Source organism: Siphateles boraxobius, unplaced genomic scaffold (genome assembly GCF_051911475.1).
Source record: "Siphateles boraxobius isolate OS27281-9 unplaced genomic scaffold, OSU_SipBor_1 7, whole genome shotgun sequence".
Taxonomy (NCBI): Eukaryota; Metazoa; Chordata; class Actinopteri; order Cypriniformes; family Leuciscidae; genus Siphateles; species Siphateles boraxobius.
This window is the reverse complement of record NW_027509197.1, coordinates 7,920,801-7,942,596: the sequence shown is the minus strand read 5'-3', so window position 1 is coordinate 7,942,596 and position 21,796 is coordinate 7,920,801. Positions and strand designations below refer to the sequence as shown.

At 40.1% G+C, this 21,796-nt stretch overlaps 1 protein-coding gene and 1 long non-coding RNA gene across 2 annotated transcripts; both read left to right on the top strand.

Annotated features, from left to right (window-relative positions):
• Positions 1-3,627: 3,627 nt before the first annotated feature.
• Positions 3,628-9,640, top strand: LOC143723667 (uncharacterized). The gene is made up of 5 exons (XR_013197162.1): positions 3,628-3,743; positions 3,899-4,016; positions 9,012-9,054; positions 9,164-9,212; positions 9,461-9,640. It is a non-coding gene; the product is annotated as an uncharacterized LOC143723667 (long non-coding RNA).
• Positions 9,641-13,294: 3,654 nt separating this feature from the next.
• LOC143723393 (uncharacterized) lies at positions 13,295-16,692 on the top strand. The gene is made up of 6 exons (XM_077215762.1): positions 13,295-13,747; positions 14,102-14,407; positions 14,564-14,681; positions 15,844-15,886; positions 15,996-16,040; positions 16,286-16,692. Exons 1-6 carry the CDS (start codon positions 13,678-13,680, stop codon positions 16,310-16,312), a joined length of 609 nt encoding a protein of 202 aa, XP_077071877.1. The 5' UTR covers positions 13,295-13,677; the 3' UTR covers positions 16,313-16,692.
• The last annotated feature ends 5,104 nt before the right edge of the window (positions 16,693-21,796 follow it).

Sequence of the window (21,796 nt, the reverse complement as noted above, 5' to 3'; positions counted from 1 at the left end):
CGGCTACAGACACCGGCTCTATCGCGTCCTTCGCCAGCAGGACAGCGATCTCCACGCGCACAACAGGAGCAGATTTGCTCGACACCGAAGTGTGGCGAATGCCACTGTACCTGGGCGGACTCCGGCGGAACTGAATCGTGTAGCCGAGCCTGATGGTACGGAGGAGCCAGCTGGACGGGTTGGAGAGCACCTTCCAGGCCTCGACGAACCGGACCAGGGGGACCAGAGGCAGCACAGGCACACCCAGGGTGGGGCAGCGAGGTGGAGGACAGGGACCCGGCTCGGAAGGCCTGTGGGCGGCCCGAAGCGGGGTCTGAGTGAGCCGTGCTGCACTTACCTGACTCCACGGGGCAACAGAGGATGGGTGAGAAGGCGGATGACCGGGTCCTCGAACGCATCGTGTTGCCGGCTGGCGAACAAGAGGGGGCTGGGGGGAGCAAGGCTGTTCCACAGGGTCGCAAACCACCAGCCTCGCCCTCTTGGGACCCAGGGACGGAGAAATTCGCTCTTCCGACAATTTGGGTACCACTGGACTCCGGAGAGTCAATGGTGGACCGGTGACCATCTGAAGAGCTAGTCCCCCCATCCCTGGGTGGCCTGTCTCAGGAATGCTTCTGACACTCGCCCCCTGGCTGGGCAGTGACTGAGACAGACCGGGCGGCCTGCCTGCTGCTGGTTCTACGCTGGGGCCTGGGTGAAGGCTGTTGCGGAGACCCCGCGGAACCGGAGGCAGCGGCAGGGGGACGCCCTCGGCGACGAACGGGCGGAGGGACTATCACCGGCGGCAGGGTGGAGGCAACAGCGGGCCGCCGGGATAGGGTGTGTCGGGGAGCCTCCGTCCGAACCTGGGTGGCAGAGAAATGTTGGGCGCAGCTCTCCGCCACGTCGCCGAACAACCCAACCTGGGAAATTGGGGAGTCCAGGAACCGAACCTTGTCCGCATCCGCCATCTCAACCAGGCTGAGCCAACGATGGCGTTCCTGGACCACCAAGGTGGACATCGCTAGACCGACCGCACATGCCGCGACACTCGTTGCCCGGAGGGCGAGGTCAACGGCAGTGCAGAGCTCACTCATGAACGCCCGGTCTAAACTACCCTCGTGCATGTCCCTGAGTGTCTTGGCCTGGTAGACCTGCAACAATGCCAAGGCATGCAAAGAGGAAGCGGCTTGCCCGCAAGCTCTGTAAGCTCTGACCGCCAATCCTAACGCGAACTCACAGGCCCGCGAGGGGAAACAAGGATCCCCCATCCAGGATGCAGCGGCCGTTGGACATAAGTGAGTCGCAACAGACCGCTCCACTGGAGGGATAGCCTCATAACCCTTCACCGCTCCTCCGACAAGGGTAGTGAGGGAGGAAGAACTACTTAAGTCATTTTCAGCAGTAAAAGGTGCCGTCCACGACCAAGTAAGCTCTTCATGCACTTCGGGAAAGAAGGGCACTGGGGCGGCGGGCTGAGAACCACCACTGCCCGCCCCGAGATACCAATCATCCAACCGAGACTGAACAGGACACGGTGGAGGGTTCCACTCGAGCCCGACAGCCTCGGCTGCCCGTTTTAGCATAGTTGACAATTCTGGATCCGGCTCGGGCAACATTGAACTCCCAGAGGGAGACAACGCAGCCGAGTCGTCATCTCCAGAAGTCAGCTCACCCTCCGATGCTGCAATCGACGTCCTGTCCTCCAGGGGAGCCCCGAGTGAAACCGCTGGCCGACCCATTACAGATGGACCAGCGGACAACACCAGAGGCTCCAATGGCAGCAGTGGAAGGGAGGGGTGAGGAGCCCACAGGGAATGGTTACCGGGCTGGACATCCAACAATACCCTCCGGTCACCCATCCCACACAGTACCCGTGCAGGGTGGGGCGTGGTAATGGGGACTCGCTCTCCGCGAACGAAGGCGAGTCTCGCCCTCAACACTGCGACAGTCATGTTCCCACAGTGAAAACATGAGCTGTCCACAAAAGCTGCCTCAGCGTGCTGTAAGCCCAAACACGTGATACAACAATTGTGACCATCAGAGAGAGACAGGGAACGACCGCACCCAGAAACGCACGGGCGGAATGACATCTTGAAAAAGACGCAAACGCACCCGTGTTGCTCTTTTAGGAAGTGAAAAACTCTCACCAGTGCCGGAGCACACAGGGGAATGACCGCGGCAACACTAACACAGGAATGGTGCACCCTGTGTTAGTGAAGCACTCACTTTCTCGCCCTCAACCAACCGTCAGACAAACAAACACAAACAGAAACTTGGTTGCTGTGAGAACAGCAGTTAAGAGCTTGAAGCTCGCGATCACCGCTGCACTCGCGCTGCAAACACCGACACCAGGAGAGACTTCCCAAAGAAGCGCCGACACACTCGCTCGTTGTACAACAACACTCTTCAGATCCAGACATGAAGCTCGGCTCCGAAGCGAAAGGCAAATGGTGCGTGCATCCACTTCCGTATTTATACCCGCGCTGCGGGGCGGAGTGTGAGATGCAGATCTCGCACGCCAATGTGTATTGGCTCGTTCAATAATACTCGAAGACAATAGGCTCCCTGGCGTGATCCCATTTCAGTCGACGTCGACTACGTCCGACGTTATCGACTGAAAGGGAACATGAACAAGCGTGAGCTGTTTTAATAAGTCAAGTAAACACAGTAGACAGTGACAGGATGTGATTGTTCTGCTGTGGAAAATGAGCTCTGTGGTTTCACTGGTCACTGCAGACAAGAGCACAAAACTAATCCGATTATATTTGTTACCATCCATTATATGTATATCTGAGCATTGCATTTAGGTGACCTGTGTTTGGATTTACATGTTTAATAATTATTCTATTTCTAAAACTATTCTTAATAATTTAGTATAGTCTCATCAGCTGTCTTAGTCATTGCCCTCTGTCTTCACCTCGTCCTTTACTAGTTCAGTCTCTACAGCACGTCTACAATTCTTCAAGATACTGAGCGGACAGTAAGACAGTTTATACTCTTTCACAGCCCTTAAACTGAGTGTCCTGTAATGGCAAATTTTCAAACCAGGATTCTTCATCTGGATCTCTGTGTCGTCATTATTCTCCTGACTTACACAGGTACTGATTTAAGGTCAAGATTTCTTTCCTCTCCTTACTTGTTTTCTGGCGTCTCAAAACTGAAAAATAGGATGTAGCCTTTGCATGTTGGTATAAAGCCCAACATAGTTTGATGACTAAATAATATTATTATTTAACATTTAGTGGAGTTGTTGAAAAAAGGTGTATCCCAATGTGTGTGTGTTTTTTTTTAAATCAGGTTTTAAAGATTAAGCACCATATGAACAGTGTTGTGTGTCAAGTTTTTCTACTGCAAGATGACAGTGAAACTCTTTTCACAATTTTACCATCCAGGGCTTAATTTTTCAAATGCATTGTAAGCCTTAGTAGTTGTTTGATATTCTGTCTTTTCATCAGATTATTCCAAATCAAATCAAGAGCAAAGGATTCGGCAGCAAATCAACGAAACAGTGTTTGTGGGGGAAACAGTTACACTTCACTGCAACAGAACCCCATTTGATGAAGATTGGACATGGAAAATGAACAGCTCTGTTATTTTTATTTATAACTTGAATAATAACAACACTTTGAGAAGCTTCAGCTCAAACAGGATTCACATCAACCCAGTTTCAAGAGAATTAAAAATACATCAAATACAAGCGTCTGATGCAGGAAACTACACCTGTTATCCAGCACCAATAAGATGGACATTAACAATAACAGGTTATTCCATGTTTTCGTTTATTTGATTTGTTTTCTAAAAAACAAAAACAAATAGGCTAAAGGGCATTTATTAAAGAAGAAATATAAGTAAATGATTTTACCCAGTTACTAAGTGCTGGTTTACCGATATTTTGTTTGACTCATTTGTCTGTCAGAAAACAGACCAGTGTCACTCAAACAAATGCCTCTCTACACCACCACCATCATCATCATCTCATATTCTGTAGTTATTATGGTCTTTCTGATTATCAGCATCAGCATCTGCATTCACAGGTGAGAGACATTGAGTTTTTAATCAACATTTCTTACCTTCAGCAAAAGTGACATGTAGTTCCAGCTTCTCAACAGCTATACCCATACTATAGAATGATGAACTGCTTCCTTCTTTAATATTTTTCGACTTTTTACAATTTGCTACTTTTCAAAGTATTTGTAGGCAGTGTCTATTTTAAATGAGTAGAAATAGCCAGCTTTGTCGTCAAAAGTTATTTTCATGAACTCCGCCAACAACTGGTTATATATTTTACCTTAAGCTCAAATAGCAATATAATTGTATTTACATTTTGTTAGAATATAGCATCTACCAGAATCATCTATCAGCTGGTCACGGCAGCAATGAAAGGGAGGGCGCGCACTACAGTTCATCAGAATTGTTTTACAGTTATAAAGTTTATCAATTAAGCATCCCCCGAAAAGGCATAAAGTCTGTATATATTTGTTTACTGTTAGTCAGTGGCGCCACCAGGGGGTGGCCAGGGGTGGCCGTGGCCACCCCTGGCCGACTCCTGGCCACCCCACTGGCCACCCCACTGGCCAGTATAAATTTTAGTAGCTTCAGTTATGCATTTCATCCCTAATTCACAGCCAGGCTGGCAAGCCGCTCTAGACCTTCGATCGCACACAGTAGCCAGTACTCCCCCGAACCCCGCCCCTCCGCCCATGCCGCTGTTGCGCGCTCAGACAGCAACAGCTCAGCGCGTGCCCGTCATCTCTGCTGTCGGTCAACAATTTCGAAAGAAGTTAAGAAAGAAGACGAAGAAGACTACCGGTAAGTAAATAAGTCAAAAATTTTCTTTAGTAAAAGAAGACGGGAATTATGTGTCGTGACATGTGCTTTTTAAGTGCGAAATGGTTACAGTATACTGTTACAGCAGCTTTTTGATGTGTCTTTGACACGTTTTGACAAGAGTTACCTAGCTAACGTCGTTAGCTGGTGCATGTATATGTTATGTCAATTTTCAGACAATGAAGAGAAAGTCCACAGACATCTCTTCTTATTTTAAGAAGAAAAGTACAGAAGGAGGAGTGAAAGAGATAGCAGGGGAGCAACAGAGGCTTAGTAATAGTGAGGAGGAGGAGGATGGAGGAGAGGATGAGGAACAGACAGAGCAGCATGACAAGGATACACAGCCAGCATTAGTGACAGAACACAATGATGAGGAAAAACAGACAGCAGCAGCCCAGGGACAGTCAGCACCATTGGTCACAGAAGCGTGGCAGGACACGGCAAAAGCAGGTGTTAGACGTGTTCCTGGACCAACACGTGAAGTTACAATCACGTGGCCCTAATAATGAAATTGATGGCTAGCCTAGATAGTAACATCATCTGGAGAAATGTATGTTTTGTTTAGTGTGTTTCCATTAAATTACAAATCATGACATAATCACTTAAAGCTTTTTGATTCATGTTTATTAGTAGTTGAGTTTTAATAGTCTGAATAGAAATGCCTATAGGCCATTATTACAGCTATGATTGATAATTAAGAGAGGGGCTTATTATTATTGTTATTATTATCATTATTATTTTAATATCAGAATAACTGATTTTGCCTCTTGTTTCATTATAGATATCTCCCAGTCAAGAGCAGAGCAGCCCAAGCAGCCACATCTGAAAATCTTCCCTCGCACCTATCAAGGGGACAGAAGACGATGCTTCTCTAAAGACTGGTACAGCACACATAAATGGCTGGAATACTCTCAGAGTAAAGACTCTGCCTACTGTTATGCCTGCCGGCACTTCAGTCTCCCCTCCTCAGGTGATTCAGTATTTACATCTGAAGAGGGGTTCAAACATTGGAAAAAGGCAACCTTCAAAGATGGGGGACTTTTAGGTCATGCCAAATCTGAAGCACATACTAATGCAATGTTAGCATGGGCAGAGTATGAAAAATCCACTGGAAGCACATCCTCTCTCTCAGCCTCCTTAAATGCGGAATACAATAAATTAGTGAAGGAAAATAGAGAGTACATTAAAGTTGTTGGAGAAACCCTGCTTATCACAGCTACGCAGAACATAGCACAGAGAGCACATAAAGAATCAGAAGGTGAGAATAAAGGAAACTTTCTCGCTATTATGGAACTGCTAGCCAAACACAATCCCACAGTCAAAAGAAAAATGACATGTCAAAAAAATGCAACATATCTTGGGCATGACACACAAAATGAAATAATTGATTGTCTAGCTGAAATGGTCCGCACTTCAGTAACTAGTGAAGTTTCCCAAAGTGAGGCTTTTAGCATTTTGGTTGATGAGACTAAAGACCTAAGCAAAAAAGAACAGATGTCCTTTGTAATAAGATACTATTACAATGGGTCAGTATGTGAGAGCTTCCTTGCCTTTGAGGCAGCACAGCGCCTTGATGCTGCAGCACTTTCACAGAAAATAATTCAAATTTTGCAGAAGCATGGTCTTGACTACAAAAACCACCTTGTAGGGCAAGCATATGACGGAGCCTCAGTCATGAGCGGAAAAAACACAGGTGTGCAAGCACGCATAAAATCAGAGGCCCCATTAGCTTTTTATGTGCACTGCAATGCGCATTGTTTAAATTTAGTATTAGTTGACAGTGTGAAATGCATCCCTGAAGCTAATCGCTTCTTTTCTCTTTTGCAGAAACTCTATGTTTTTGTGTCAGGGTCATATGTGCACCAAAGATGGCTTGAGGTACAGAGGGAGATGTTTCAGGGGGCCCCAAGAGAGTTACAAAGACTGATAGAGACACGGTGGGCATGTAGGTATAATGCTTGCAAGACAGTGAGAGACAGACTGTCAGCCATCATACGTCTACTAAAAGAAATATCAGAAGAGCAAAATGGTGACAGAGCTGTAGAGGCAAGAGGTTTATTAGCCCAAATAGATTTCAAGTTTGTTAGCCTCCTTGTAACATTCACCAGTGTTCTTGGTGAGATAAAATATCTTCCAGATATTTTACAGTCCCCACAACTTGATTTGGGCACAGCTGTCACACTTGTTGACTCTCTTGTTGACACATTGGAGAGTTACAGAGAGGGCTCTTTCTTTAATGACATCTGGGACAATACTTTAACTCTTACTGAGCAATGCAACATCAGTGCCACACCTTCAGGCCGTCAGGTCAGACCAAGCTCTTTGCTTGAAGGGCATTACTTGTTCACTCCAATAGTTCAAAGACAAGAGAGCACAGAGAAAGAGTCCTTTCGGACAGGTTTATTCATTCCAGTTATTGATGTGCTTCTCTCTGAGGTGAAGAGAAGATTTTCTAAAGAAAATTGTGTCATCATGAAAGGGATACAGGCCTTGAATCCGTGCAGTGCCATATTTTGTGAGAAAGATGTAGTGTTTCCATTTGCCTCACAATACAACTGCAGTACTGAGGATCTACAATATGAGATACCCCAGCTTAAGCGCATTCTGGAGAGGAAGCAAAGTAGTGGTCAGGAAACACCAAAGGCATTAATAGAGCTCACTGTCTTTTTGGAGCCATTTAAGGAGGTCTTCCACCAGATGTTTAAACTGTGCAAAATTGCACTTGCACTACCCGTGAGCACTGCATCCTGTGAGCGCAGTTTTTCTAAGCTAAAGTTAATCAAAACTGCCTTGAGAAGTACCATGACTGATGAGCGTTTAAGCAATTTGGGTGTGCTGAGTGTAGAATCAAGAAGGGCTAGGGCTATAAATCTTGATGACTTTGTGGATGTGTTTGCCAAAAAACATAGCAACAGGCGAATAAAGCTATTCTGAAGGCTGGTTATCATAATCAGAGACTATTGATTCCTGTTGGGAAGTTATTTTTGTAACAGTAATAATTATTTTTGTTTTACATTAAGCAAAGATATAAAAGTTTCTTACACATACTGTATAGCCTGGTAATCAGAATCAGACTATTGATCCCTGTTGGGAAAGTCCTGTTACATAAAGCAAAGATGTGATTGTTTCTGTCCTTGCTTTAATTTGTATCTGCCAGTATCTGCTTTTCCCCAGTAACTGCTCTGTTTGCAGTAAATGTACACCTTATGCCAAATATAATTGCAAAATAAAACAGAATTGTTGTGCAACTCAAAATGTTAACTGTACTGTAATTAGTCTATGCACATTATATCATTTTTAACATTAAATATAACACAATAAACCAAAGTATATTAGTAGGAGTTTCCTTAAGTCTTTCTGATAGTTTTCTACAGGCCGGTTTACTACAACAGTAGAATAAAATTCTGAAATTATGGTTTATAGTTTTGGTGTGCCACCCCAAGATTTTAAGTGGCCCCATCTGGCCACCCCTATGAAAAATTTCTGGAGGCGCCACTGCTGTTAGTTGCAATGAGTGTTATTTGTTGTTGTCATTCGCTGTGTATGTTGATGATAATACAAGGGAAAGATGATAATACAAAGATTTTCTGGAGTGAAAACGGACGCTTTTTCTTTTGTGTGATGTACAATTAAAAGTCATAAAACTGATTAGTAAAGTTTTGGCCATCATTCGAACAGTCTACTCTGCTACAACAGGCTTAGTGGAAAAGCGAGGTAAACACATAAGTTAAATAACTGCAATTAAACTAAACTATACCTTTCTATCTCCATGCAGCATATATTCTCTGGCTCTGTAGGCATCATTGTGCTCCGGTTCGAACTGAACACCACTAATAAAGTTTCTTGATCACCAAATAAGGAACTATCTTATAAATTTGAAATTGCTTACTGATTAGTTGAGCTTGTTTCTAAAATAGTTAATAGTAGTAGTTGAAGTGTTAATGTAGTACTACTCATTAGTCCTGCATTACTTCCTGCATAGTTACAGTGCTTATTAATGACAGGCCATTATTCTTAAGTGTTACCAAATATTAATTTCAAAAGTGTTATTTGCCTTATTTGCCTTAGCAAAACAGTGTCGTCATCCATTTTTAAAATGTAAATTCCATCACATTAAATTGTTAATGGGCGAATGAAGTAAACTTGTGTGAAAAGTGTGTTTTAAGAGAGTCTGTTCTCCTAATTCTACATCATTGTAACAGGAACTTGAGGCAGAAGATCAGCTCTGGATCACATAAGGAGGATGTAAGTATTTATCACATCACAGGTTATTATTGCACCTATATCTTTCCTGGTTTGAGAAGTTAAAGTTCTTGTGATATGTTTTATTACTATTCGTGCATGATCTGCAGAGGTGAAGATGATCTCTCACTTTGACAGACACACAATAACAGCTTGTGTAAGTCAGTTCAACATGACACCCTCCTACACACCTCATCATGTATGTTCACTGGCTCGTCTATTTCTGGCCCCCCAACTGCTGCAAAACATAATAAAATTGAAAAACACAAGTTGTAAAATCCCTTATTTACATGTAGTTAATAGTGTAATTTTTATTATCAATTATATGATCATTTCTGAATTGCACAGCAGAGCTGAAATGTTATTTGTGTTTGATTTGTTCTTATTTTTGTTTTCATCCGGTCTACAGTCTTTATGTTTCAAGTTTCATGAACATGATCTTTCCTTCTCAAGACACCAGTTTGTGTGTCTGCCAATCATCAGATGAGCCTCTCAATTCAGGAAGATGTTTGTCAGTAATTTTCATGTTAGAACAGGACTGTCCCAAGAATCAGTACAGTCTCAAATGATCTGTATGTGCATGTGTTTTTGTCCCTAAAATGCTTAAATATAAAATATAAAAATATTAAGCATATAAATGTCATTTTCATTTCAGAGGAACATGAATTTTAAACTTTGATATGTTTGAGTAAATACTTTCATTAACCATTATGATCAGGATGCTGCAGAGTTGCCAACTTTTGAGTTTTGCTTGGAGTGAGATTTGTTGGGGGGGGGGGGGGGGGGGGGGGGTTGTAGGCTACTGTATCACGTGCCATTTGAACTGACGCGCTACAGCGATCTGTCACATTTAAAAGCGCCACAACGTTGGAAATATTGACAGAATCTGACAGCTGAGAATTTGTTCCATATCAAAAGTAACCTTCTCTGTCTAGTCTGTCGGTGTCAGTGTCCTCTTTGTCCGTGATTTTTCTCTGCCTGAGAAAATGCAGTGGTCCAATCAGTAGTTAAGAGCCTGAACTTGCTTATAGTAATTCGGAAATTAGTGCACATGAGTGATAAAAAATACAGCACAGAAGAATGTCTAATTTAGCGTGAGATTTCTTTGTTGAGCGAGAGACCGTGAGAATGAGGCTAAATACGTGAGTGTCACGCCAGATGTGTGAGAGTTGGCAAACCTGATGCTGTCAGGTGAAAAGAACACAGAGAAGATCTAACAGGGTAAACAGGGTGATTGAATGATGGTTTGTAACCGCCTGATACTAAGAGACTCAGAGACCGTATGTTGGAGCCACAAGGAAGGGTTCTAGTTCATGTAGAGAATCAAAAGGAGTTAATTACACGTGTATATGATATGTTGATAGCTGCGCAACATATTAGTATTACAAGAATCTTTCATAGTTTCTTCATCAGCAACCAATCCAGCTGCACATGCAAATGAGCATGCTTGAAACAAAGATCCATAAATCAAATTCTCCCGCTTGGAAATTCCACGTTTCTTATTGGTCGAGCCAACCCTGAGAGGTGGGACCTTTCTCAGGCTTGTAATTGCATCTACACAAGCCCTTCCTTCTGCATTTGGCCTTCCTTGGTACGTTCGAGGTTCTGTGCTGTTCTGCGGGGCCCGACCAGGCCCCAGGGCCAGCAGGCCTTGATTCACAACCAGACATGTGCTCATTCGGGGGAGAGAGGACTCTCTCAACCACAACAGAATCAAGGACAACCTCGGGAATTTTGGCACAGCGTCTTCATTCAACGCAGAAGAAGTCCATCGCAATTCCCACCATTTGCTCTGCATGTCCTCTCAGGCCCAGGGCCGGCAGGCCACAATCTGCGCTCCAGCCATAAGAACAGAGTCGAACTAACCATGCAAGTTCATCATATCTTCTTCATCCAACGGAGACGAAAACGATTGCAACTTCAACATTTGACACTCCAGGAACCATCAATGCCCCTTTTTCTGGAACTTCAATAAATGCTTTCACTGCAAAGGCCATGCAAGTATACTTTTAATGAGGTGCTCTTTTAAAATAATAAGCTGTTGGTTCTTTTCATGTTCAATGAATCTTTTCCGTAGCTTCATTTCATTTCCGGTTTCATTCTGTCATTTACCATCTACCTCTGTATGTCTAATTGTTCGTATGTTAGTTATGTGTTCGTAATTTTGTTAGTAAAACATGTGCACAATATGTATTTGGTTCTGACCCTCTGCTTGCAACAAAGTTTACTTTACGATTTACATTTTGACTACAGACTCTTAATAGTACTGTACAGTAATAAAGACATTTCTCTTCCCCGGAAATGAATATTTCTTAGAATCAATACACAATTAACGCTGAGTGTTCACGGAACAAACCGGTGGGTTGATTGTAATATTAATTTTACTACATTAAGTTAATTATATTAACTGATCCAAATATTCATAATCAATTATAACCAGTTATTATTGATTATTAATATTTCATAGAGCTAATTTTCTACAACTCATATCTCAGTTTTCTTTGATTTCTTTGATCTTTACCTAGATTTGGCAGGTGTGGTTTCTTGATTGGTTAATTTTCACTATTGTTTATGCCATCAAATTTAATTGGTCCTAAACCTCTGTGATGTAGGTTACCTATGTAGATGGTGTGTGAACAAAAAAAAAAGTTGTTTATTTCTAATAATGATTTCCATGTCAAGGCATCTTGAGTCACTGAAAGTTCACCACTGGTGAACCATCATGAATTGATGAACCATCACTATGAATTGCCATTTCTTACCGGGAAAGTCTTGTCATGAATACAAGCATAAACCTGACAGGTCCTTAGCAGTTCCATTTAATGCTAAAAAATAAATTTCTGTAAACCCACAGTGTGCAAGTCAAAGACGACTGTGGCAAGCATTTAATATGAAACTAACATAAGGTGTTAGTAGTAAAGAAAAATGCCTGGTCTAACAACAGAACACTTGCTTGATTATCTCATAATTTCATGCAGAGACTCATGTTTATTGTAGTGCAAAAGTCAGCAGAGATAGAGAATGTGAAATGGTGAGTGAATAAAGACCTTATTCATTTCCTTTTCCTTCACCTCATCAGTCAGTGTAACCTTCAAAAATCTGGTCAATATGGCATCGGACTGTACTAATGTCACAACGTGCTACATACACGTGAAACATTGATTGTTGTATCAATTATTTTATTATCATTTTGATTGGATTAGAGCCTCATTTTTGTTTATTTGATTGTGAAGTGTTCTTGGTCATGAAAAACTTTTTGAGCAGTCAGCTTTGTGTGGTTAGTTATTCCGGCCACACAAACATGTTTCCTGCTTTACTGTTATAGAGAAACATGACTGCTGTACTACATAAAACAAGTTAATGTTATACATTTACATACTGCAAGATTTTAGCCACAAGACATCTTCTTCTCCTTTTAAATTAAGTTAAAATGACTAAAGAAAATGGTTAAAACCAAACAATAAAGATGTAGTGATGGAACTAATGTCACATCAGTAACATGTTCACAATTATGCTGAAAGATTTTGATTAGAGCTTAGTGACATTACTTAAACTTAAACAAATACATCATTTTCAACAGTTAGTTGACCAGATTTTTTAAATTCTACAAAAAGAAAGTGTTCTCTACTTGAACGGTGTATACTTCATATCTGAGGATGTGTGAAGTGTGTGTACACATAAAATATTCAAATAATAAAGGTTTATCATTCGCTTCTACTATTATCACACACGGCTCTCTGGCAATTATTCAGAGACGTGGCCATTGCATAAACTTAGTCTTAACTTTAACTTCTGTTAAGGGTTCGTAACACTGTGTCTTAAGAACTAGTCTGATAAACTAGTTTATCAAGGAGTTATCAGTCATTTTTCAGATTCAAATTAGACCAACCTACGGTTTTATGTTACTGACTTAAAAAACATTATTGACCAGTCCTTAAATTTGGTTGAAAGGGTAAAGACATGTTAAATGTCTACTGAGCAAAGCTTTAAAAAATCTGCAGAGCTTTCTGCGGTAGGCTAAAAAGCAGAGCAATACTCAGTTACAAGAGTAACATAGAGTATAGAGCCAGAACAGAAATATAACATTTAGAAAAGAAGATTTTTTTTTTTTTTAGTGTTTAAGTAGACACAAAGAAGAACATGAACAAGAGTGAGCTGTTTTAATAAGTCAAGTAAACACAGTAGACAGTGACAGGATGTGACGGTTCTGCTGTGGAAAATGAGCTCTGTGGTTTCACTGGTCACTGCAGACAAGAGCACAAAACTAATCCGATTATATTTGTTACCATATTCCATATGCATATACAAGGAGGAGAGTTCTTTAAAAATCCAGTTTGTTTGAGTTTGTTCTGTTTGTTCAGTTTGTTCTGATAAATAGATATGTATATCTGAGCATTGCATTTAGGTGACCTGTGTTTGGATTTACATGTTTAATAATTATTCTATTTCTAAAACTATTCTTAATAATTAAGTATAGTCTCAATGGCTGTCTTAGTCATTGCCCTCTGTCTTCACCTCGTCCTTTACTAGTTCAGTCTCTACAGCACGTCTAAACGCCTTCAAGATACTGAGCGGACAGTAAGACAGTTTATACTCTTTCACAGCCCTTAAACTGAGTGTCCTGTAATGGCAAATTTTCAAACCAGGATTCTTCATCTGGATCTCTGTGTCGTCATTATTCTCCTGACTTACACAGGTACTGGTTTAAGATCAAGATTTCTTTCCTCTCCTTACTTGTTTTCTGGCGTCTCAAAACTGAAAAATAGGATGTAGCCTTTGCATGTTGGTATAAAGCCCAACATAGTTTGATGACTAAATAATATTATTATTTAACATTTGGTGGAGTTGTTGAAAAAAGGTGTGTCCCAATGTGTGTGTGTGTGTGTGTTTAAATCAGGTTTTAAAGATTAAGCACATATGAACAGTGTTGTGTGTCAAGTTTTTCTACTGATGACAGTGAAACTCTTTTCACAATTTTACCATCCAGGGCTTAATTTTTCAAATGCATTGTAAGCCTTAGTAGTTGTTTGATATTCTGTCTTTTCATCAGATTATTCCAAATCATATCAAGAGCAAAGGATTCGGCAGCAAATCAACGAAACAGTGTTTGTGGGGGAAACAGTTACACTTCACTGCAACAGAACCCCATTTGATGAAGATTGGACATGGAAAATGAACAGCTCTGTTATTTTTAGTTATAACTCGAATAATAACAACACTTTGAGAAGCTTCAGCTCAAACAGGATTCACATCAACCCAGTTTCAAGAGAATTAAAAATACATCAAATACAAGCGTCTGATGCAGGAAACTACACCTGTTATCCAGCAGCAATAAGATGGACATTAACAATAACAGGTTATTCCATGATTTCATTTATTTGATTTGTTTTATAAAAAACAAAAACAAATAGGCTAAAGGGCATTTATTAAAGAAGAAATATAAGTAAATGTTTTTTAACCAGTTACTAAGTGCTGGTTTACCGATATTTTGTTTGACTCTTTTGTCTGTCAGAAAACACAACAGCGTCACTCAAACAAATGCCTCTCTACACCACCACCATCATCATCATCTCATGTTCTGTAGTTATTATGGTCTTTCTGATTATCAGCATCAGCATCTGCATTCACAGGTGAGAGACATTCAGTTTTTAATCAACATTTCTTACCTTCAGCAAAAGTGACATGTAGTTCCAGCTTCTCAACAGCTATACCCATGCTATAGAATGATGAACTGCTTCCTTCTTTAATATTCTCTGACTTTTTACAATTTGCTACTTTTCAAAGTATTTGTAGGCAGTGTCTTTTTTAAATTAGAAGAAATAGCCAGCTTTGTCGTCAAAAGTTATTTTCAAGAACTCCGCCAACAACTGGTTATATATTTTACCTTAAGCTCAAATAGCAATCCCCTTGTATTTACATTTTGTTAGAATATAGCATCTACCAGTATCATCTATCCGCTGGTCACGACAGCAATGAAAGGGAGGGCCGTTTTGGCGCGCACTACAGTTAATCAGAATTGTTTTACAGTTATAAAGTTTATCAATTAAGCATCCCCCGAAAAGGCATAAAGTCTGTATATATTTGTTTACTGTTAGTTGCAATGAGTGTTTTTTGTTGTTATCATTTGCTGTGTATGTTGATGATAATACAAGGGAAAGATGATAATAAAAAGATTTTCTGTAGTGAAAACGGATGCTTTGTCTTTTGTGTGATGTACAATTAAAAGTTATAAAACTCTTTAGTAAAGTTTTGGCCATCATTCGAACAGTCTACTCTGCTACAAAAGGCTTAGTGGAAAAGCGAGGTAAACCCATAAGTTAAATAACTGCAATTAAACTAAACTATACCTCTCTATCTCCATGCAGCATATATTCTCTGGCTCTGTAGGCATCAATGTGCTCCGGTTCGAAATGAACACCACTAATAAAGTTTCTTGATCACCAAATAAGGAACTATCTTATAAATTTGAAATTGCTTACTGATTAGTTGAGCTTGTTTCTAAAATAGTTAATAGTAGTAGTTGAAGTGTTAATGTAGTACTACTCATTAGTCCTGCATTACTTCCTGCATAGTTACAGTACTTATTAATGACGGACCATTATTCTTAAGTGTTACCAAATATTAATTTCAAAAGTGTTATTTGCCTTATTAGCCTTAGCAAAACAGTGTTGTCATCCATTTTTAAAATGTAAATTCCATCACATTAAATTGTTAATGGGCGAATTAAGTAAACTTGTGTGAAAAGTGTGTTTTAAGAGAGTCTGTTCTCCTAATTCTACATCATTGTAACAGGAACTTGAGGCAGAAGATCAGCTCTGGATCACATAAGGAGGATGTAAGTATTTATCACATCACAGGTTATTATTGCTCCTATATCTTTCCTGGTTTGAGAAGTTAAAGTTCTTGTGATATGTTTTATTACTATTTGTGCATTATCTGCACAGGTGAAGATGATCTCTCACTTTGACAGACACACAATAACAGCTTGTGTAAGTCAGTTCAACATGACACCCTCCTACACACCTCATCATGTATGTTCACTGGCTCGTCTATTTCTGGCCCCCCAACTGCTGCAAAACATAATAAAATTGTAAAACACACGTTTAAAATTACTTATTTACATGTAATAGTGTACTGTACATTTTATTATAAATTATGGTTAGTTATGAATTGCACAGCAGAGCTGAAAAGTTGTTTGTGTTTGAATTGTTTTTATCTTTATCTTTTTCATCAGGTCTACAGTCTTCATACAGTTTCATGAACATGATCTTTCCTTCTCAAGACACCAGTTTGTGTTTCATGTGTTTTTGTCCCTAAAATGCTATTTTCTTATTTGCTTAAAAATATTAAAGGATTAGTTCACTTTTAAAAAAAACTTTTGCTGATAATTTACTCACCCCCATGTCATCCAAGATGTCAATGTCTTTCTTTCTTCAGTCATAAAAAAATTAAGGTTTTTGAGGAAAACATTCCTGGAATTTTCTCCATATAATGGACTTCAATGGGCTCCAAACATTTCAAGGTCCAAATGACAGTTTCAGTGCAGCTTCAAAGGGCTTTAAACGATACCAGACGATGAATAAGAGTCTTATCTAGCGAAACGATCGGTCATTTCAAAAATAAATAAAAAAGTTTAAGTTTTATAAGCACAAATGCTCGCCTTGCTCTGTTCTGTGAGCGGGTTCGTGGCGGCACGTAATACGCAATAGCTATGAAAAGGTCACGCTTCAGTGTTTACAAATGTGAGGAAGGAGGACCATATACACATATTCAAATGTCTTTGTGTCAGTTTAACGTTTAAAATGCCCATTTCGTGTGTGTATCATGGGTGTTAATATTAAAAAGGCTAAAAGTATACATTTTTAAACAGTGACTCGGTACTTCCGCTTACGTCAAGCGTGAAATTTTCAACGTAATTGTGTATTACGTGCCGTCACGAACGCGTGAATTTACATGAATTTAAAACTTTGATATGTTTGACTAAAGGCTATAATTTACCATTATAATCAGGATGCTGTCAGGTTGAAAACAACACAGAAAAGATCTAAGAGGGTAAACAGGGTGATTGAATGATGGTTTGTTGCAAATAATTTTTTTAACAAATGTGAACAGAAAGAATTTTGTTCTGATAAATTTTACTTATTGCTGATGTGACTAACAGTGCAGATACAGATCTCGGGAGTTCTTACTGCAGGAGAATGTACTCAGTTAACAATGTAACCTAGGTTCCTTAAAAGGATACTTCAGCTCTGGGAAGATTAATGTGTATTTAATAGTGGTCATTTATATAGTAGAAATGTGAAATTATTTTTGAAATTGAAGCATTCTAGACTGAGAAAAGGCATAAAATGTATTTTTTACTCATGTGACTGAAAGACAACAACTCCCAGAATGCACTTGCTTTGCTGCCCTTACGAAGCCAGGCCACTCCCTAACCACACCTACTGGTTACAGGCGGCAGTATCCGAAAAATTGCTCCACACATTGGGTACTTCTCAATATCCCTCCTCGTCTCCTCGCTCCTCTGTCCTCCATCCTATGACCCGGAAACCAATCAAGCACAGCCATCTTGAAGGACATTTCAATTCTCTAATTGCACCGCGAGCAGTCGAGGATCGAGGAGTGAGGAGGCTTTCAGAGGAGTCATGAGTGAGGATACACAGGTGTATCCTATGCGGAAGTGTTTTATTGATTAAACGTGACGCACGTATACATTTTCCTCCCCCTTCACATCGGTCACAATAATTTGAATTTATAAGTTACCCTTGCTGTTTATATAAACTACACATCTCACATATTTCAACAGGGTATCTTGCTTTATTAATTATTCATTATGCATTTCTTAAATAAACAAACTTCCACAACATATGGGCAGATCCTTTGAGCGCTGCTGATGACGCTATGAAGTGACGCTCGAGTGATCAAGTATACCAATGTATAAAAAAAACTTTCATTCGATTCCTCCGTCCTCACTTTCTTTCCTTGCGTCCTTCCCTCACAACCTACAGGGGGAGGAGCTGAGGCGCTAGGAAAGGAAGCGAGGAAATGAAACGAGGATCCACAAATAAGAAATGAGAAGCACCCATTCTCTAGGGCCTAGGCTAATACATACTCTAGTAACAGTAAAGGATTATAAAAAGAACCACAACCAATGTGAGTTATAACTTTTAATTAAAAAAAAAAATTAATATTAACACTTTTACACTCAAAGCTCTTCCAGAGCTTCAGCTGTTTCCTTATTCACAGTATTGCCCGTCAGGAGCTGGATATCTCCGTCTGATATCCTGCACAACACAGGTGGGCAAAACGAGACGATAGCCTTTACAATGTCTCTCGTAATTCATAAAGTTCACAAACTTCATTCCATAAAGTGAAGGTAGGCTGTTAGGCGTCGGCGATATTGTCTACAAAACACTAACATTAAGCACAACGTTAGCAATGCGAACTATTTGCACATACAGTATGGTAGCATAGATGTAAATATAACAACAATAGAATTACCAAAAGCACGGTAATTCGAAAATGCTACTGGTTTCCTACTGATACAAAGCTTAATGCTAAATCCTGAAGTATCCCTTTAAGATAACAGGAACGAGTACTGTATCGCTAGACGCATTAGGAAAACTCCTTTTTCTCCGATTTACTTAAGCTTATGAATCACGCAGTGTAACTGCATGAGCCAATGGTTGTGCCACGGAGTTAGGTTAGTAAGTCAAATCTGCCCTAAATAATAAGCATTTGAATTTCCATACTTACATAGATCACAGAAGACTTCTCCGGGGTTCAATTCAATTCAAATTTATTTGTATAGCTCTTTTCACAATACTTATTGTTTCAAAGCAGCTTTACAGAATGTGCATTTCAGAAATGTACATAGAAAAAAAATACAGTTAGTTAATCATGTAGTAATTTAGGGCATAACATATCGCCGGCGTTGAGTCGTCTCTTCACAGGCGTTTAGTCATCTTATCGCAGATGTTGGGGCATCTGAAGTCTCCGTGAGAGGCTGGATACAAACTGGAGCTGACGAACGCTATTTACCTCGGGACTAGTGTCCCGAGATAACAGCAGAAAAGCAGATGGGAGATAATTAGCATAGCTGCTGTTCATAATATTAATGCATTCGATCTGATTCAACAGGTATAAAAGGTAAGCATTATGTGAATGCTTGGCTAAAGAGATGGGTCTTTAATCTAGTTTTAAACTGGGACAGCGAGTCTGAGCCTCGAACAATATCAGGAAGGCCATTCCAGAGTTTAGGAGCTAAATGCGAGAACGCCCTCCCTCCTTTAGTGGACTTAGATATCCTAGGAATGACCAGAAGCCTCGAATTTAGTGATCTTAAAGAACGCGATGGATTGTAGGGTGATAGAAGGTCGATTAAATACACAGGAGCTAAACCATTTAGGGCTTTATAGGTCAGTAGGAATACTTTGTAAATGATACGGAACTTAATAGGTAACCAGTGTAGAGATGATAAAATAGGTGTTATATGATCATATTTTCTTGACCTAGTAAGAACTCTAGCAGCTGCATTTTGCACTAACTGTAGCTTGTTTATTGAGGATGCAGGACAGCCAGCTAATAAAGCATTACAGTAATCTAGTCTCGAGGTCATGAATGCATGAACTAACTTTTCTGCATCAGAAACAGATAGCATATTACGTAGCTTAGCAATGTTTCTAAGGTGGAAAAAGGCTGTTCTTGTAACATGAAATATGATTTTCGAAAGACAAGTTGCGGTCTAGTATAACACCCAGGTATTTTACTGTAGTGGATAAAGTAACAGGACATCCTTCTAAATTAAAGTTGTATTGTAAGGGATTTTGTGGGTAGTTTTTTGGCCCAATAAGTAATACCTCCGTTTTATCTGAATTTAATAGCAGGAAATTACACGTCATCCAGCATTTTATATCTTTGAGACACTCTGTCAATTTAGATGAGTTAGGGTTTTCATCTCGTCGTGATGAAATATATAATTGAGTGTCATCAGCATAACAGTGGAAATTAATTCCATGTTTTCTTATAATATTACCAAGTGGCAGCATATATATTGAGAATAGCAGAGGGCCTAACACCGATCCTTGTGGCACTCCGTAGTCTACTGACGTTATCTTCGATTTTTCCCCATTTAAACAGACAAAATGATAACGGCCTGATAAGTACGATCTAAACCAGCTTAATGCCTGTCCCTGAACTCCAGTGTAGTTTTGTAGTCGATCCAATAGTATTTTATGATCTATAGTGTCGCACGCAGCACTAAGATCAAGTAGAACTAGTATTGAGATACAGCCTTGGTCAGAAGCTAAAAGTAAATCATTTGTAATTTAAACTAGCGCAGTTTCTGTGCTATGATGCGGTCTGAATCCTGACTGAAATTTTTCATAGATATCATTTTCTTGCAAGAAAGAGCACAATTGAGCGGACACAACTTTTTCTAGTATTTTAGACATAAATGGAAGATTTGAAATGGGTCTGTAATTTGCTAGGTTATTTGGATCTAATTGCGGTTTCTTAATGAGAGGTTGTATTACTGCCAGCTTGAATATTCTTGGAACATGACCTAAGAATAAAGACGAGTTAATAATATTGAGAAGAGGCTCTTCCACTACAGGTAACACTTCTTTCAGTAGTTTAGTGGGTATTGGATCTAATAAACATGTTGTTGGTTTAGATGCAAGTTTATTTAACTCTTCCTGTCCTATAGTTGTAAAGCGGTGTAGTTGTTCTTGAGGGGCGATAATTGAGGCTGAATCATAAGACACCATAAAAGATTGTACATTTACAATTGTGTTTCTGATGCTTTCTATTTTCTCAGTGAAGAAATTCATAAAATCATTACTACTATACTGTAACGGAATATTTTGCTCTGGTGATGTTTGTTTATTTGTTAGTCTAGCTACGGTGTTGAATAAAAACCTTGGATTATTTTGGTTATTTTCTATTAGTTTGCGGAGATGCTCAGCCCTGGCTGCTTTTAGAGCCTTTTTATAACGTGACATACTGTCTTTCCACGCGATTCTAAAGACCTCTAAACATTGGCGGTTCTAGAGGGGGGGCCAGGGGGGCCCGTGCCCCTGTGACAACAAGCTTGGCCCCCCTTGTGGCCCCCCTAAATGTGGAGTGTGAAATAATGTTTACAAAACTGTTTTTTGCTATCTTTGTTATCGTTGTATGCATATTATTTTTTTTATTATTCTATCTTTGTGGATTTGCTTGTTCACGTGACAATTCGCATCACATTCGCGGGAATCGCGGCAGAATAACGTCTGTCTCCTGCACGCGAGAGAGGAGAGAAGGAGAAAGCTGGTCAGTTGCAAGTTCATTCTGTATGTGCGTATCGGTTGTGCGATGTGTATTGTCTATTAAAATATTGTAATCATTGTTTTAACTATGTACGAGGCACTGTGAGCTGACATCGCATTTGTCTATGGTTCTTTCACTGCTGTGTGCGGTTCATAGGTAGGCCTATGTCTTATATTTATATCATATTATGTTCTTATATTAGAATATCAAATCAGCAAGAGTGCCGTTTTCCCGTGCACAATTGCAACTGTGATATTGATGTTATACAACAGTTAAGTCAACAATAAGTTAACATGAGTTACTTTTTAGACACAATATTGTCAATATTTTTTGTTTCCCCTTTATTTCGCCGACTAGAATTTCAAAATGAAACCGTAGCAGAGTCTCAATGCAACAGACAGCGATGATTTATTGACTGAAATCCGCGTTTTGATCACTT